Source organism: Suricata suricatta, chromosome 12 (assembly GCF_006229205.1).
Source record: "Suricata suricatta isolate VVHF042 chromosome 12, meerkat_22Aug2017_6uvM2_HiC, whole genome shotgun sequence".
Taxonomy (NCBI): domain Eukaryota; kingdom Metazoa; phylum Chordata; class Mammalia; order Carnivora; family Herpestidae; genus Suricata; species Suricata suricatta.
Genome location: NC_043711.1, coordinates 14,570,728 through 14,586,667, shown reverse-complemented (window position 1 = coordinate 14,586,667; position 15,940 = coordinate 14,570,728). Strand labels below are relative to the sequence as shown.

The following is a 15,940-nucleotide window of genomic DNA, read 5'->3' as shown; positions in this document are numbered from 1 at the left end:
CCAATAAAGAGAAATCTGAAGGAAAAGCGTGAAAGGATACAGGAGTTTAAATTTCACGTTGACACTTACTAGCTGTGTGACCTTGGGCAAGTCCAACCACCTGCTTTCTCTACTGTTTTGAAGATCTGATGTGGCCTCATCCCATGTCCTTCTGCAATCACAAATTAAATTTCAGCACACTGACAACAGGCAACACATTCCAGCTCGTCGTCCGGAGCTGAGGAAAGCCGTGAGCTCAGGAGGCGCTTCCACAGTTGGGACTGCCACTCAGCTCCACCGCTCTCCTGCCAGGCCAGCATCACTGTTCAGCTCCTGCCCATTTCATGGATATGCCAGCTGACGTGGTGGTGTTGCTACAGCGGCAAGCTTTTGCTTCTTCCTGGTGACCCTGTCATCAACATGATGTCTGAAAGCACTTTGTTAAACTGTGATGGGACATGTAAATGGCTAATCTGTAACAAAACAAGTGGTTTTTTCTTTTTTTTTTGCTACCAAATATTACTTTCTCTTAAGAGACCCTCTGTTTAATACAACCACACAATCTATATCCTGGGGAAAGGTCTGGAATTCTCGCAACTGGCAAATACTTTATGGACACACTGGTATACTTACCACACCTCCTTTCTGCTGCTAACTGTGGACCTAAGTTATAGCCTGCAGGTAGGCACGGAGAAATGTCTGACTCAATTTTTTAGTTGAGCTGAACAAATATTTACTGAACAAGTTCTAAGTTTCAGGGACTGTGGATACAAACATGAATAAATATCGCAGGGCTCCAGCTTTGACAGAGCCGAGTTGAGTGGGAAGAGAAATATCTGAAAACAAGCTATTACAATGTAACATGATAAATAAAATGAAGGTACAAAATACAGAAATTAAAGGTATGTGAGGTCAGACACAGCTTCAAAGGAGATGTTGCATGAGCGCATTCATAAGTGACAAATGGCAGCTTCCCAGGCAAGCAGGAGGAAGGAAATTGAGGCAAGGCAATAAGAACAGGATATGCAAAAGGTGCCAAAGTTGAGTCCAGCAGTGATATGAAATCACAGAATTTGCCACATGGAACAGCATGCAATGCAGGGAATGGCACCTGACAATGATGATGTAGGAATGGGCCAGGGGAGGAGACTTTTAAGGGTCTAGAATATTCTGAGGTAACAGCAGAGATGCCAGCTGTGTCCTTCAAAGCCCATCAAGAACTGTGAAAGATGACCATAGGGTAACTGGAAGACTGATTGGAAAAATAGGAAGGAAAATCGTCTAGGAAATAAAATGGGGAGTGAACTAAAGCAGTAGCAACAGAAATGGCTTCTAGATTTAGGAGATGTAAGCAGAATACAGTGGTTGCTTGGATCCAAAGACTGAGTACAAGATTGACAGAGGAGGCGATCCCAAGATTTGGGGCCAAGCTAGAATGAGTAGGCACATGGTTGGCCAGCAAATGAGAGAAAACCAGGAGCAAATATTTGCAAGTGTGAGAATACGGGATAAGGAGAGTGGAAAAGTGACAAATTCCTTTCCTTCCTGTTTTCCCAGGGAGTGAAAATGGTACCAAAAAGTGGTACCATTAAAAAACAAGGTGTTGGGGCGCCTGGGTGGTTCAGTTGGTTGAGCGTCCGACTTTAGCTCAGGTCAAGATCTCATGGTTCATGGGTTTGAACCCCGCATCTGGCTCTGTGCTGACGGCTCAGAGCCTGGAGCCTGTCTCAGATTCTGTGTCTCCGTCTCTCTCTACCCCTCCCCTGCTCGCACTGTCTCTCTCAAAAATAAACATTAAAAAAAAAAAAAAGAGCTGTATCTATTCTATTTTGGAAAATCTTTTGAACAAGAACTTAGAGACATTTCATCCTTAGATTTCCCATTTCTTCCTTAAGGAAACTTCCAGGGGCACCTGGGTGACTCCATTGGTTAAGCCTCTGACTTTGGCTCAGTTCATGATCTCATGGTTCGTGGGTTCAAGCCCCGTGTCGGGCTCTGTGCTGACCGCTAGCTCAGAACCTGAAGGCTGTTTCAGATTCTGTGTCTCTTTCTCTCTTTGCCCCTCTCTTGTTCGTGCTCTGTCTCTCTGTGTCTCAAAAATAAATAAAATGTAAAAAAATAATAATAATAAACTCTTCCGAATCTCTCTAATCTCAACTCAAGACTCTAACGATAGTAGTGTATAAATAATACTCTAAACACCTGCATAACCCAAGAAGTTGCTAAAGCTTCTGATGGGCAAAGGTTGATTAAAATATATTAATTCAACAAATATTTATTGAACATTTACTAGGTGCCAGTAATGAATTCTATATGTTATTTTCATTTAGAAAGTACAAATACATCAATAGTTCCTTTCAATAATAATTTTTCATAAATGTAAAGTTTTAACAGGGTTATTTTTGTCCATAAAGTATTGATTTACTCAATTACTAACTGCCCTGTGGCAGGTTTTGAAAATATAATCTTTACAACTGTGGAGGAAGAGAGTGCTATTTTCTGCCATGTTTCTATCAATGGTAATTATTAGCCCAAACCACTACTTACAAGAAAGCTGCTCTGGAAAAAAAAATTAATACTGTGTTTGAAGTAACCAACCATTCCAGAATCAACTTTGTTTTTAACAGTCATTATTCTTAAAACTGTATAAACTTCCAGGCATAGGAACTATTCCAAATACCAGTCAAGGCTATCCTCACCTCGTCTCTCAGAGCTTAAGCTCTGGGTAGCAGTTAAGAGCATGAAAAGGAATAACGAAATAAAGGGGGGAAAACATGCCTTTTCTCTTAAAATAATAAAATACCACCATAGTCAGTGGCTAACTGTACTGTCTCAATATTCAAGGAGTTGAAAAAGAGGTAATTATCTCTAGAACACTTTGCAAATTTTCCCCTTGACAGTGTTTCCCTAACTCCACCTAACCTGAAGGGAAAGGTAAAATACCCAAGAATAAAGATAGTACCAATAAAAATGGAAACATCGGAAGCCTAACTAATCTGATTATAGCCACCAATGGCATAATTAAATGAAACCTAGCCCTCCCCCACAGTGACCAACATTCTCTTAAGGACTGCTCCAGCAGCCCCGAATCTAGCCAACCTCAAAGGTGGTCTTTATCACTAATGGCTTCTCCTGCCTAAATGTCTATTAACAGTTGTTTGGACGTTGTCCCTCAGCACCTAGCACACAGATTTCCCTCCTGGGTAAGTCGGTGTTCCTCTGGGACAGAGGTTGGACCCTCCTCTTCCCGGCCCTCTGAGCAGACCTGACTCCCTTTCCCCAAGCTGGCCTCACTCAAGGGAAGTTGCTCCTGACCTCCTACTTCCATGTTAGCTGTAAATTACCTTCCAGCTTGAAAGGCTCAGGAAAGATCTCCTTCACCCTGAGAAAAGCCTTCTTCACTAACATATCTGTAGACACGAGCCCAGTTCTTGCCACACACCCCCTTATTTGTTGAGTGAAGGAATTGAAGTATTGTTTTCCCTTATATCTGCCTCCCCGTCACGAGACCACATCTACAGATGGCATGTCCAGAGCAGCTCAGACACCTGGAGGCCATGTAGCACAACCTCAGGACTCTTGCCACTTTCACACTGAATGTTTGGAAAAGCACCTCAGCCTACTGGCCAGAGGACACGGGTCACAAGCTGGGGAGGTGGGGCAGGAGTGCAGTAAGGGAAACACAAGTGCTAACTTGACAAATGGCACCTCGAGGTATGACAGTCACAAGGAGGAGGAGTGGCAAGCAGCAAGGATTTATCTGCAAAGCAGGAACTTCCTCGCTACCCTGAATTCCCAGATGCCCAGCTGCAGGCTGTGCATTCTCCAAGCTCCCGCCTCCACAACTGGAAACACTCTTCTGAGTGTAACAGTCAGTACTCCCTCCAGGAAAAGTGCCTGCCTCTCTGCCCCCAGCCAGATTCCTAGGCACTATCTCTAGAGAAGCTGTGATAACCTGAATGCCGGGGTTATTCACCACTGTGAAGTTTCTGGTGTCTGAAAAGGACTGAACTATGCCTGAAGAATTTTCCACATTCAATGCATTCATAAGGCTTCTCACCCGTGTGGATTCTGTAATGTTCACTAAGGTGTGCATACTTGCGGAAAGTTTTCTCGCACTCACTACATTTATAGAGCTTCTCACCAGTGTGCGTTCTGTGATGTTCAGTAAGAGATGAGCTATGCGCAAAGGCTTTCCCACATTCTTTACATTTATAGGGCTTCTCTCCAGTATGAATTCTCATATGCTGAGTGAGGCACGTATTCTGATTAAAGCCCTTCCCACACTCATTGCATTTATAGGGTTTTTCTCCAGTGTGACTCCTCTGATGCCGAATGAGGCAAATGCTCTGAATGAAGGCTTTACCACATTCACTGCATTTGTAGGGTCTCTCCCCTGTATGAATCCTCTGATGTTTAGTGAGTGGGGTGCTCTGAGTAAAAGCTTTGCCACATTCCTTACATTTATAGGGTTTTTCTCCAGTATGAATTCGCTGGTGTTTAATTAAGGATGGGCTCTGACAAAAGGCTTTGCCACATTCCTTACATTTATAGGGTTTCTCTCCAGTATGAATTCTCTGATGCTGAGAGAGGTTTGCCTTCGTTTGGAAAGTTTTCCCACATTCATCACATTTGTGGGGTTTTTCTCCAGTGTGAATTCTCTGATGCTGCGTAAGATTTGAGTGTTTACGGAAAGAAGAGCCACATTCATTGCACAAATAAGGCTTCTCACCAGTGTGTATCCTCTGATGATGAATGAGGTGTGTGTTCTGATTGAATGCCTTCCCACATCGATTACATTTGTAAGGTTTCTCTCCAGTGTGGATTCGCTGATGTTCAGTGAGATGTGAATGATTGCGGAAGGAATTCCCACAGTTGTTACATTTATAAGGTTTCTCTCCAGTATGGATCCTCTGGTGCTGAGTAAGAAATGATCGACACCGAAATGTTTTCCCGCACTGCTCACATCCATATGGTTTTACTCCAGTGTGAATTCGTTGATGTTGAACAAGGAAGGAGCTACGACTAAAGGCTTTCCCACATTCCTCACATGCATAGGGTCTCTTTCCAGTATGAGTCCTCTGATGCTGGGTAAGGGATGAGCTCTGAGTAAAAGTTTTTCCACATTCATTACACTCCCAAGGCTTTTTCTGCATCGAGAGGGTTGGACATTTACTCTGGTCCGAAGTCTCATTAGTGTGTATGCTACTGGTCTCCCACTGATGTAGGCTCTCTTGTGTAGAAACCCTGAGGTGTGTAACAAAGCTGGAGGTCAAAAGCAAGCTTCTCTCAAAATTATATTCTTGGCTAATCGTTTCAGGAGATGCTTCCCTGTGGATAAAAGTTATTCCCCCAAAACCTCCATCTTTGAAAAGGCATGGTCCAGGAAGCGCTGCGGAAGGGTTCTCCTTCATGCTCTCACACACGTAGTTGTCTTCAAATGTAGAATCCTGGTATGTATCCTCTTGTGACCTGTCTGCTACTACCCCTGGTGAATCAATTTCAGAGACATCCTGCTCTGGAACAGACTTGCTCATCAGATCTGAAAGAAGACAACAGAGTGAGTATCTCCTGCGCAGGGCAGAGGGGAAGCCCCTGAAGTTACAAGGACCTCATTCTGACACGTCTCAGTAATGGCATCTAAGTAAGGGCCAATAAAAGCAAGCAGAGCAAGAAATTCAATTCTAAGTGGTGGAAGAGATCTGTGATAGGGTAACGTGTTCACACCATAATAAGGAACCCCACAGAACAGGAAGTGAGAGAACCAGAGACAATAGAAATACAGGGAACACGATGAACAATACCAAGCTAAGGTCAGGGCATCATTTGCATTCAGAGTGGACCGTGGGCAAATGTACAAGTGAATGCTGGAAAGGAGACAAAATGAGCACTGGGGGAAAGTTGGCCCCAGGAGATGCTCACCCACATCTTCCCCCAACGTCCCCCAACATCCCTCAAGGTCAGGGTGATTTTCCTTCCTGAGCTTCAGTCAGTTTCTCTTGCACAATTTCTGAAGCCCCGCTGTCTCTCCCCCTGGTTTTCCCTTGCTCACTCACCTGGACAAACCTCTCTTCCAAGCTCTTCAGTTCCTTGCATAGTCAATATCCACAAATCTTCCCTTTGCTTTGATTGGAAAAACACTTCAGAGTTGGAAAACTGGGAGCCCTGCTCATAGGGGAAAAGAGGGTGGGGGAGGGAATATCACTGTCCCAGCAAACAGGAAACTGAGAAAGAACTGTTGCCTAGGAATCCTATCTAATAACTGACACAAAGTCTCTAGATAGCACAGTGACTGCCTTGGCATGAATGGCTGCAGGCTTGCAGCCTTCTAGCTTCACGAATTTTATTTGTCCCTGTGTGAAAAGTGGCAGCCAGACGGACACATTAACAAACACTCAAGCAGTGGACGAATAAATCTGAATGTTATTTATAATGATAAAAATACCTATGAAGAGGATAGAAGTATTCATGTCAATTAGTGCACTCTGTCTTTATACAATAATCTATATGAAAAGTCCAAATAATCAAAAGTTGCATAGAGAAACAGCCTCATAGCAAAGCTAATGCTTTATGTCTGATCCACGCATCTCCACATATATGCTGTGGAGCTGGACAGTAGTGAGGGAACTCTCTGTTTGTATAGCTCAGAGGTAACACTGACTGCCCTTTCTTCTAAATGTCAGATCAACTAAGCAGTTTCTCTTCAGGCACAGCTCAACATTAGGAGAGTAGGCTGCAGTTTAAAAGAGAAAAAAGTTTTTTTCATTTAAATTATGAAATAATTTTTGACTTACAAAAAATCTGAAAAAATAGTACAGAGAGTTTCTCATGTAACATTGGATCACAACTGTTCATCCAAAAATGTCTCTCCATCTAACCCTGAAGTGAAGAGTAGAATCCACAGCATTATTTCAAGGAAAAAGGAAGACAGAGAGATGATTTTACCATAACCAAGTGCTCAAAATGCATGTATGAATGGCATGAGTCTACGGAAATACAAAAGGCTGTTACTGTGGTATTCTCAAAGTCTGTGCCTCTGTGTTACATTTTAAAGGCTTAAGAGGATCCTATCTGAGATTTCCAGATCTTATTCTATAAGAGGGACATAGAAATAACTCACAACACAATCCTAAAGAGAACCATTAAGTAGACTGGGGTTTCAGTATAATCAGAGTTAAACAGTGAGGGAAAAATCAGCAGTGCCCTCACCTGCCCAGAACTTACACTACAGCTGGATAAAGACATTAAAGTGTAGTTACAACTATGGGAATTACAGAAGTAGAAATATGAGATGCTGGAATGTAGAGCAGAGGGGCCCTGATGTAGTCTGAGAAAGAAAGTTGCCCTGAAAAAGAAATAAATAGTAATGAGACAGGGGAGGACAGAAAAAATATACCAAAGATATGAAACGATACACAAAAAGGAATCGTGCTCAGTACTTTGGAAAAATGAAAAAAAGATCCAATAAGACAAAGTATTAAGCACAAAAATAAGACATGAATCCTGAGGCAAGCAAAAGCCAGATCAAATACAACCTTGCAAACCATTTTAAGGAATTTACCTTAAAGTGAGTAGAAAGCCACCAAGGGAATATGAAAAGGTTTAGGGGCAAAAAGTGATACGGGTATATCTGCTGTTTAAACAAAAAACACATCCTGGGACACCTGGGTGGCTCAGTCAGTTAAATTTCTGACTTTAGCTCAGGTCATAATTTCACAGTTCGTGAGTTTGAGCCCCGCTTTGGGCTCTGTGCTGACAGCTCAGAGCCTGGAACCTGCTTTGAATTCTGTGTCTCCCTCTCTCTCTGCCCCTGCTCATGCTCTATCTCTCCCAAAAAATAAACATTAAAAAATTTTTAAAATAAATAAAGGTTAAAACAAAAAAACACACATCCTTCTGCCCATAGCACAGAGGGAAACTGTATGAACGGTGGGAGGTGGAGCGGCAAGGCGAAGGCTGGAAGCCTCCGTGGGAGCCTGTTTCAGGACTCCTGTAAGGAGACTGGACCAACTAAGAGACCGAATACACAGGACTGGATGAATATTCAGGAGAGGTGTGAGGTCAAGGGAGAAGTCAAGATTTTGCCAGTGTAGGGCTTGAGTGATGACAGTGACCTTCACAGAGAATGGGAACACTGGTCTGGGGAGAAAGAAAATATATTTAGTTTTCAAATATCCAAGTAGAAAGTAGACATACATATCTGGAATACAGGAAAGAGGTGGCATGAAGAGAGTCATTAACATCCTGGGAGTAACAGATAAAACCATCCAAGGAATCTGGCTAGGAAAACCTCAACAATGAGTTCACATATTTAAAAGAAAGTCTGGGGTGCCTGGGTGGCTCAGTTGGTTAAGCATTCGACTTCAACTCAGGTCATGATCTCACAGTCTGTGGGTTTGAGCCCCGCATTGGGTTCTGCGCTGACAGCTAGCTCAGAGCCTGGAGCCTGCTTCAGAATCTGTGACTCCCTCCCTGCCCCTCCCTCGTTCACGCTCTGTCTGTGTCTCTCAAAAAATTAAAATGTCTAAAAAAGAAAGACTGGCAAAGGTATGGGGAAAGAGAGCTTCTCATACACCAGCAATGGGAATGTAAACTGGTACCATCCTTCTAGAGATACTTTGGCAATATATATCAGGCCTAAAAGTTGTCGACTAAGTTGCAGTTAGAATATTGGGATCACCATTTTGTGGGTATAGGAACTCAGAAAAGAAGATTCACTAAGTGTATACGACACCTACAATGTATCTCAGAAGGTCCTTAAAGTCCTCAGTATGTGTATAAAATGCCTATATTCTTCAACCTAGTAATTCTACTATTAGAACTTTCTCAGGGCACCTCCTGGGCTCAGTCTGTTAAGCGGCCAACTTTGGCTCAGGTCACGAACTTGTGGTTGGTGAGTTTGAGGTCTGCCTCCGGCTCTATGCTGACAGCTCAGAGCCTGCAACCTGCTTCGGATTCTGTGTCTCCTCTCTCTCTGTTCCTCTCCCGCTTGCACTCTGTCTTTCTCTCTCTCAAAAATAAATAAAGATTAAAAAAAAAAAAGAACTTCTCAGAAAGAAGAAACTTCTCAAAGAAGAAAAACAGCTGTATTCTTTTGTTACCTGTAAACAAAAAATACCCTGCAATGTTGTTGGAAAACACAATCTTTCCACTAATGGCCACTGATGCTTAGCAAATCATGGTACTTTCACGTGATGGCAATTATACAGACATTAAAATAATTAAAAATGAAAATATGTGATCATTTGAAAAAACATGCTCTATGTAAATGAAAAACATGCAGGGTATTAAATTTTCAAGTACATCATAACATTACGTATATATTAAAATGTGTATTAAAAACATTAAAATATATATTAAAATGAATAAAATCAAGAAGGAAAATTAATCCTCAATCTCTATGGTGATATGGTATATTATGAATGCTTTTCCCTTCGACTTCCCAAATTTCCTCTATTATCTTCATTTTGCTTTCTTTTTTCAAAACTAACTTAAATCTCTAAGAATATGTATCAAATTGTTAACTACAATCACCTCGGAAGAATAGGATTATGGTAAACTTTTGTCTTAAGGCCTATCTTTGTGTAATGCTTTAAAGTTTTTCTCTAGGAACAAACAGCTTCTATAATCAGAGAAAAAAGGGAAAAATGTAATCCAGATATGGGCACAGAAACTTATGTACAAAGATCACACTGTTAATAAAACTATAAAACAGGCAAATAAACATTGATAGCATTATGATTTTGTAACTATTAAAAATCATACTTCCAAAAAATATTCATGAGAAAATACGGTATGTTAAAAGGGAGAACATAAAACCAAAAATCAAAAATACAAGAAACAAATGTTGAAGACAATGTGGAGAAAAGAAACCCTCATGCACTGTTGGTGGGAATGCAAACTGGTGCAGCCACTGTGGGAAACAGTATGGAGGTTCCTTAAAGAGTTAAAAATAGAACTACTCTATGATCCAGGAGTTATACTACTAGGTATTTACCCAAAAAAACCACAAAAACACTAATTCAAAGGGATACACGCACCCCTATGTTTATTACAGCATTATTTACAATAGCCAAATTATGGAAGCCGCCTAAGTGTCCATAAATAGGTGAATGGATAAAGACCTACTACATATACACAATGGAATATTATTCTGCCATAAAGAAGAATGAAATTGTGCCATTTGCAACAACATACAGTTAGACAGTAGTTAAGTTTAATAAGTCAGAGAAAGACAAATACCATATGATTTCACTCATGTGGAATTTATGAACCAAAACAAATGAGGGGCACCTGGGTGGCTCAGTCGGTTGAGCATCCAACTCCTGATTTCAGCTCAGGTCATGATCTCACAGTTCATGGGATCAAGCCCGCATCAGTGCAGAGCCTGCTTTAGCTTCACTCTTTCTCTCTTAAAAATAAATAGGGCACCTAGGTGGCTCAGTTGGTTAATCGGCTGACTTCAGCTCAGGTCATGATCTCACAGTTCATGGGTTTGAGACCCACGTCAAGCTCTGGGTCGACAGCTCAGAGCCTGGAGCCTGCTCTGGATTCTGTGTGTGTGTCTCCCTCCTTCCCTTCCTCCTTCTCTCTGCTCCTTCCTGACTCATGCTCTCCCACTCTCTCAAAAATAAATACCCAAAAAAAAAAACAACGGTACACTTATCAACTTATCATGATGAGCACTGAGTAATGTACAGAATTGTTCAATCACTCTATTGTACTCCTAAAATAGAACAGTCTGTGTTAAAAATACCAAAATTAATATTTAAAACTTTTAAAAAGGGGGGCACTTGGGTGGCTCCTTTGGTTAAGCATCCAACTTCGACTCACGGTTCATGAGTTCAAGCCCCATGTCAGGCTCTGTGCGGACCACTCAGAGCCTGGAGCCTGTTTTGAATTCTGTGTCTGTCACTCTCTGCCCCATCCCTGCTCATACTCTCTCTCTCTGTCTCTCTCTTTCTCAAAAAATATATGTTAAAAATTTGTTTTTAACTTTTAAAAAAGGAACAAGAGAAAATTACATAAATTTGATTTTAGAAAAATTTTCTAAATGCCTGCTTGATGTTGACTCTGCTAGTCTCTTAGGTGTCATGAAGTCAAGGGGCTTGTTTGTCTTGTTCACTACAAAATTCCTAAATGCTTATCATAATGTCTGGTTCTCAGTGATTACAGAGAAAGATTGATTCTCAATGGTTACTGCTCTGGAATAGGGGTGAGGGCAGAGAAGCAGAATCAGGCCAACTTCATAAACTTTTGTGTATGGTCACTGGAGAACCTTTTTAGTGAATGAATCTGCAGAGAAATGCAGCATATAATTCTCAGGGCTCCTGCCTTAGTTCATGAATGAAACTGAATCCACGGTTAGGGGAGACAGGGTATTATGGTGAAAGGTAAAAGGAAAGAAACTTTTAACAGCTTAATCCTGTTAAAAGTAATAGAGAGCTAGCCCTCTCCTCAAACCCTGTAAGCTTTCTCCTCGCTGCCATCTTCTTACCTCTCTATAATTAGCGAAAGGATTATGGGCAAGCCAGGTGGAGTTTTCTACAAATTTGAAACCACAGTTCCTTCAATAAGACGACACTTAAATGTACTTCTCTCTGTGAAGCCCTTCTTGGATTTCTCGGCTTGCCAAAAGGAACCTACTCATGTAGGCTGCAAGCAGCATAGTCGATCTCTCTTCTGCACCTTGGGTCACTTAGTAGCAACGTGTCCGTAGACAGTCATCTATTCTTTCCGCACCTCAACATCTCATTAAAAACTACAGATAATACATCGTTGTGAATGTTAAATGAGCACAACTGCTCCGAACAGTGCCTGATACACGTTAAGTGCTAAATAAGTGTGGTTTAAGATATCATCACAAAAATCTGCTCACATCCGTATCTTCCAGCACTAGACTGGTCGCATCTTCGCACAGATAAGGCTCCAACGTCAGTCATTTTGTAGCCCCGCCCCTGAATTCTGGATCCTACTTGGCAAGTAATGGAGAGTCAAATTTTGTAGCAAGACACTGACGTTACTATATGTGCTGTCAACTGACTACTAGACAGTCCAACTTTATAGATCAAGAAACAACCTCTGTAGCCTCAAGAATGATAACTCAGAGGTTCGCGACTAGCCACCTGGTGCCCTTTACACTACTGCCGTTTCCTATAACGACGGTCCCTAAAAATGTTTCTAAGTTACAAGATTCATGGCGGAGGGAGTAGCTCGTACTCAGACGGAGAAGTCTGAGCCCCGGGACTTCGTTTCCGAACACGGGTCCTAGCTCTTGATCACCTGTCTATCCAGCACTCAGTCAACCCTCATTCATTCATCCCCTCCACATTTCCTTAGACGTCTGCTGGGTGCCGGCCCCGGTGCCGAGGCCGCTGGGAGTTCCGGGCGGCACGCGCAGGACGCAATCTGGGGAGGGGGGGATGGAGGGAGATCGGGGCCAGGGCGGGCTTTCTACACAAGCCTCCGCCCGCCGCCCCGGCCAAGGGCGCCAGGAGCAGCTCCCTTCCCCTCCCGAAGGCCCCGCCCGCTCACCGTGAGGTCCGGGGACTCCCCGCGGGCGGCAACTACTGTCCCACAGGTGAGCGCGAGCCCAGGGAACAGATTTCCCCTCCAGGCCGGAAAAGCAGTGGCGCGGCCGGTAGTGCGTCATCAGCAGCTCCTCGGCCCCTGTCGGGCGCATCCTGCTAATGCTTCTCTAGGAAGCGGGCCTAGCATCTCGATGAGGCTCTACAAGGCCACGATTAGGGCCTGGTTTCCCTCCAAGACAGAGCCGAGTACTTGATGTCCCTTTAAAGACTGCCTCTGCCCGGAACACAGTGACCACTTTATCCCTCAGGCAGACTGTAGATGGGGTCATTAGGGTTGGAAAGACTGCTGGGTAGGAGTCGGAATGGGCTGTCTCCGCAAGGCGCTAGTATATATAGTCCATCTGCTAAAAATAGCCCCTGATTAAGAACCTTGAATGATCCATTGGTTAGAATAATAGATTCCCAGTCGAGGCCCACACACACTGACCTTACCCAACAATATCTCTTATTCTGCTATCATTCACATTCTTTTCTCCTACATGAATTCCCATCGGCACCCTGAAATGCCTGGACTGTTTGTGGACTCACACTGACCCTGGATCTGTTTTCTGGTATTTGCCCCTCTAGGATCCTCTCCCTCCCTTCTACCTGCTCTCTGCCACGTCCACCATTCAAGTTGCACTGGTTCTTCAAAACCCAGTTCAAATCGTTACTTGACCTTCACTAGTGTTTACACTGCATAATCACCCCTATGAGTAATTCCAGCTCTAGCTGCCTTCCTAAACACACACACTTGTCCACTTTCACAGGTTATAAGGGAGATATACACAGGTAATATTCCACCCATAGGCAACTACAGAGGACCCAATTCATCTCCACATCGTGACCTGAGCCAAAGTCAGCCGCTTAACTGACTGAGCCACCCAGGCGCCCCATTTTGTTTGTTTTTCACCAAAGCAGGTCAAATGAACACACTATTTAGAAATATATATTAATAGAAATATATTTTAATAGAAATATATACTAGTAGAAAAAAAATTTTTTTTCATCTAAGTGAGATACCCTTATTAGTAACTCAGGGCTCCTTCCCAAGAGGGCAACAGAGAATACACAGTCAGTGCTAGATTTTAGAATATCTTTTGAGATACTAAGTATTAAAAGTATTAAAACCTCAGTACACAATTAAAAGGTAATAACCGTGGTGGAAGGAGGAAAAATTAGAGCAAGATGGTCAAAGAAAGAATGACACATTCACAAAGATATATGTTACTTTTCTATATGAGAAAGTATTGCACCTAACTTTATTCCCCTCAGCAGGTTATATAAAGAAAACAGGGCACAGAGTTGTAAATTTATCTCTGAAAAATAAAGAGCTATTATCACACATTTCTTCCCACATCAGGATACATGTAGCACCCAATGCACAATATTATAATGCTTTTCTCCATTAAATATAACTGCTCATCAATCAGCTTTCCTCCTCTGCAGTTATATGAAATGTACAATACAGATGTGCATGTTGGGTCATAGCTGATTGCATAAAATGCACACAATGCAGCATTACTCATTGCTTCTCTCATAGAAAGGTTGGGAATCTATTTCTTACAGGCCAGATCTAGCCCATTGTTTTTATTGGAACAAGTCATGCCCATTCATTTACTTTTTATCTTTGGAGGCTTTTACACTACAAGGGCAGAGTTGAAAAGTTGTGACAGAGGGGCGCCTGGGTGGCTCAGTCGGTTAATCCTCCGACTTCGGCTCAGGTCAGATCTCACGTTCGTGGGTTCGAGCCCCGCGTCAGGCTCTGTACTGACAGCTAGCTCAGAACCTGGAGCCTGCTTCTGGTTCTGTGTCTCCTTCTCTCTCTGCGCCTCCCCCTCTCATGCTCTGTCTCTCTCTCTGTATCAAAAATAAATAAAAAACGTTAAAAAAATAAAAAAAAATTGTGACAGAGACCATATGGCTCATAAAACCTAAAATACTCACTGTCTGATCCTTATGGAAGAAGTTTGTTGACCCCCTGTTCTAGTGAAATCCATGCTTTGGTTACCCATCTACTCTCTCAAGCAGGCTCCATGACATTCTCACTGCACAGAAATGTATGTTGCCTCTTAAGAAACATGCATTTAATGGTAGCTTAGTCTTCCTTCTTTTTTTTTTTTAGTGTTTTATTTATTTTTGAGACAGAGAGAGGCAGTACATGAGTGGGGAGGGGCGGAGAGAGAGGGAGACACAGAATCCGAAGCAGGCTCCAGGCTCTGAGCTAGCTGTCAGCACAGAGCCCGACGCGGGGCTTGAACACACGAACGTGTGATCATGACCTGAGCCGAAGCCGGACACTTAACTGACTGAGCCACCCAGGTGCCCCTCCTTCTTTTTTTTAATAATTTCATTTATTTTTGAGAGAGAGACAGAGACAGAGTGGAGTAGGGTCAGAGAAAGGGAGACATAGAATCCGAAGCAGGCTCCAGGCTCCCAGCTGTAAGCACAGAGCCCAATGTATGGCTCGAACTTGTGAACCACAAGATCATGACCTGAGCTGAAGTTGGACGCTTAACCAACTGAGCCACTCAGGTGCCTCTTAGTTTTCCTTCTTATACAGAGATGCAACATAAAGCGCAACCTAGAGGGGCATCTGGGTGGCTCAGTCTGTTAAGCGTCAGACTTCAGCTTAGGTCATGATCTCACAGTTTGTGGGTTTGAGCCGTGCCTCAGGTTCTGTGCTGACAGCTCAGAGCCTGGAGCCTGCTTCAGATTCTGTGTCTCCCTCTTTTTCTGCCCTCCCCTGCTCTCTCTCTCTCTCTCGCTCTCTCTCTCTCTTCCTCTCTCTCTCTCTTTCTCTCTCTCCCTTTTGAAAACATATTTTTAAAAAACATTTAAAAATTCAAGAAGTTAAAAAAATTTATCCTATAGATTTATCAGTAATGGAATAACACAGGCCTAGGTTATGTCTTGCAGCATTGTTTGTGATATCAAAAGATCATTGAATATTAGTGTTTATTCCAACATGGACTCAAGAAATGAATTATAGCAAATCTATTTGGCAGATTGCCATGCAAAAAAGGGTAAAGAAGCTGTGTACTGACAGAATGCTTAGAATGACTTATAAGACGTTGTCAAATGAATAGGAGCAAGATTAAACATGATGCCTAGAGGCACCTGGCTGGTTCCGTCAGTTAAGCGTCCAACTTCAGCTCAGGTCATGATCTCACAGCTTGTGAGTTCAAGTCCTGCATCGGGCTCTGTGCTGACAGCTTGGAGCCTGGAGTCTGCTTTGGATTCTGTGTCTCCCTTTCTTTCTCTGCCCCTCCCCTGCTTGCAATCTCTCAAAAATAAATAAACTTTTAAAAACAAACCAAAAACACTGTGCCTGTATACTACCATTTGTACTGTTTCAGAGAGAGAGAGAGAGAGAGAGAGAATCTCAAACA

General features: G+C 42.7%; 1 protein-coding gene across 2 annotated transcripts; it reads right to left on the bottom strand.

Annotated features, from left to right (window-relative positions):
• Window positions 1-2,058: 2,058 nt before the first annotated feature.
• On the bottom strand, window positions 2,059-12,590 carry ZNF502 (zinc finger protein 502). Of its 2 annotated transcripts, XM_029918894.1 has the most exons (3): window positions 12,514-12,590; window positions 6,036-6,144; window positions 2,059-5,521 (listed from the first exon to the last, which is right to left on the bottom strand). In XM_029918894.1, exons 2-3 carry the CDS (start codon window positions 6,073-6,075, stop codon window positions 3,948-3,950), a joined length of 1,614 nt encoding a protein of 537 aa, XP_029774754.1. In that variant the 5' UTR covers window positions 6,076-6,144; window positions 12,514-12,590; the 3' UTR covers window positions 2,059-3,947. The 2 variants fall into 2 exon arrangements, with proteins under 2 accessions (XP_029774754.1, XP_029774755.1); XM_029918895.1 differs by lacking the exon at window positions 6,036-6,144 and having other exon boundaries at window positions 12,514-12,586.
• Between the last annotated feature and the right edge of the window lie 3,350 nt (window positions 12,591-15,940).

What these genes read in the sequence shown, in the direction of transcription:
- ZNF502 (XM_029918894.1), bottom strand. Translation starts at nt 6,075, where the DNA reads ATGCAAGGAACTGAAGAGCTTGGAAGAGAGGTTTGTCCAG. An exon ending in TGGAAGAGAGGTTTGTCCAG is followed by an intron (nt 5,522 to 6,035) that starts GTGAGTGAGCAA and finishes GTCTTCTTTCAG; the next exon opens with ATCTGATGAGCAAGTCTGTT.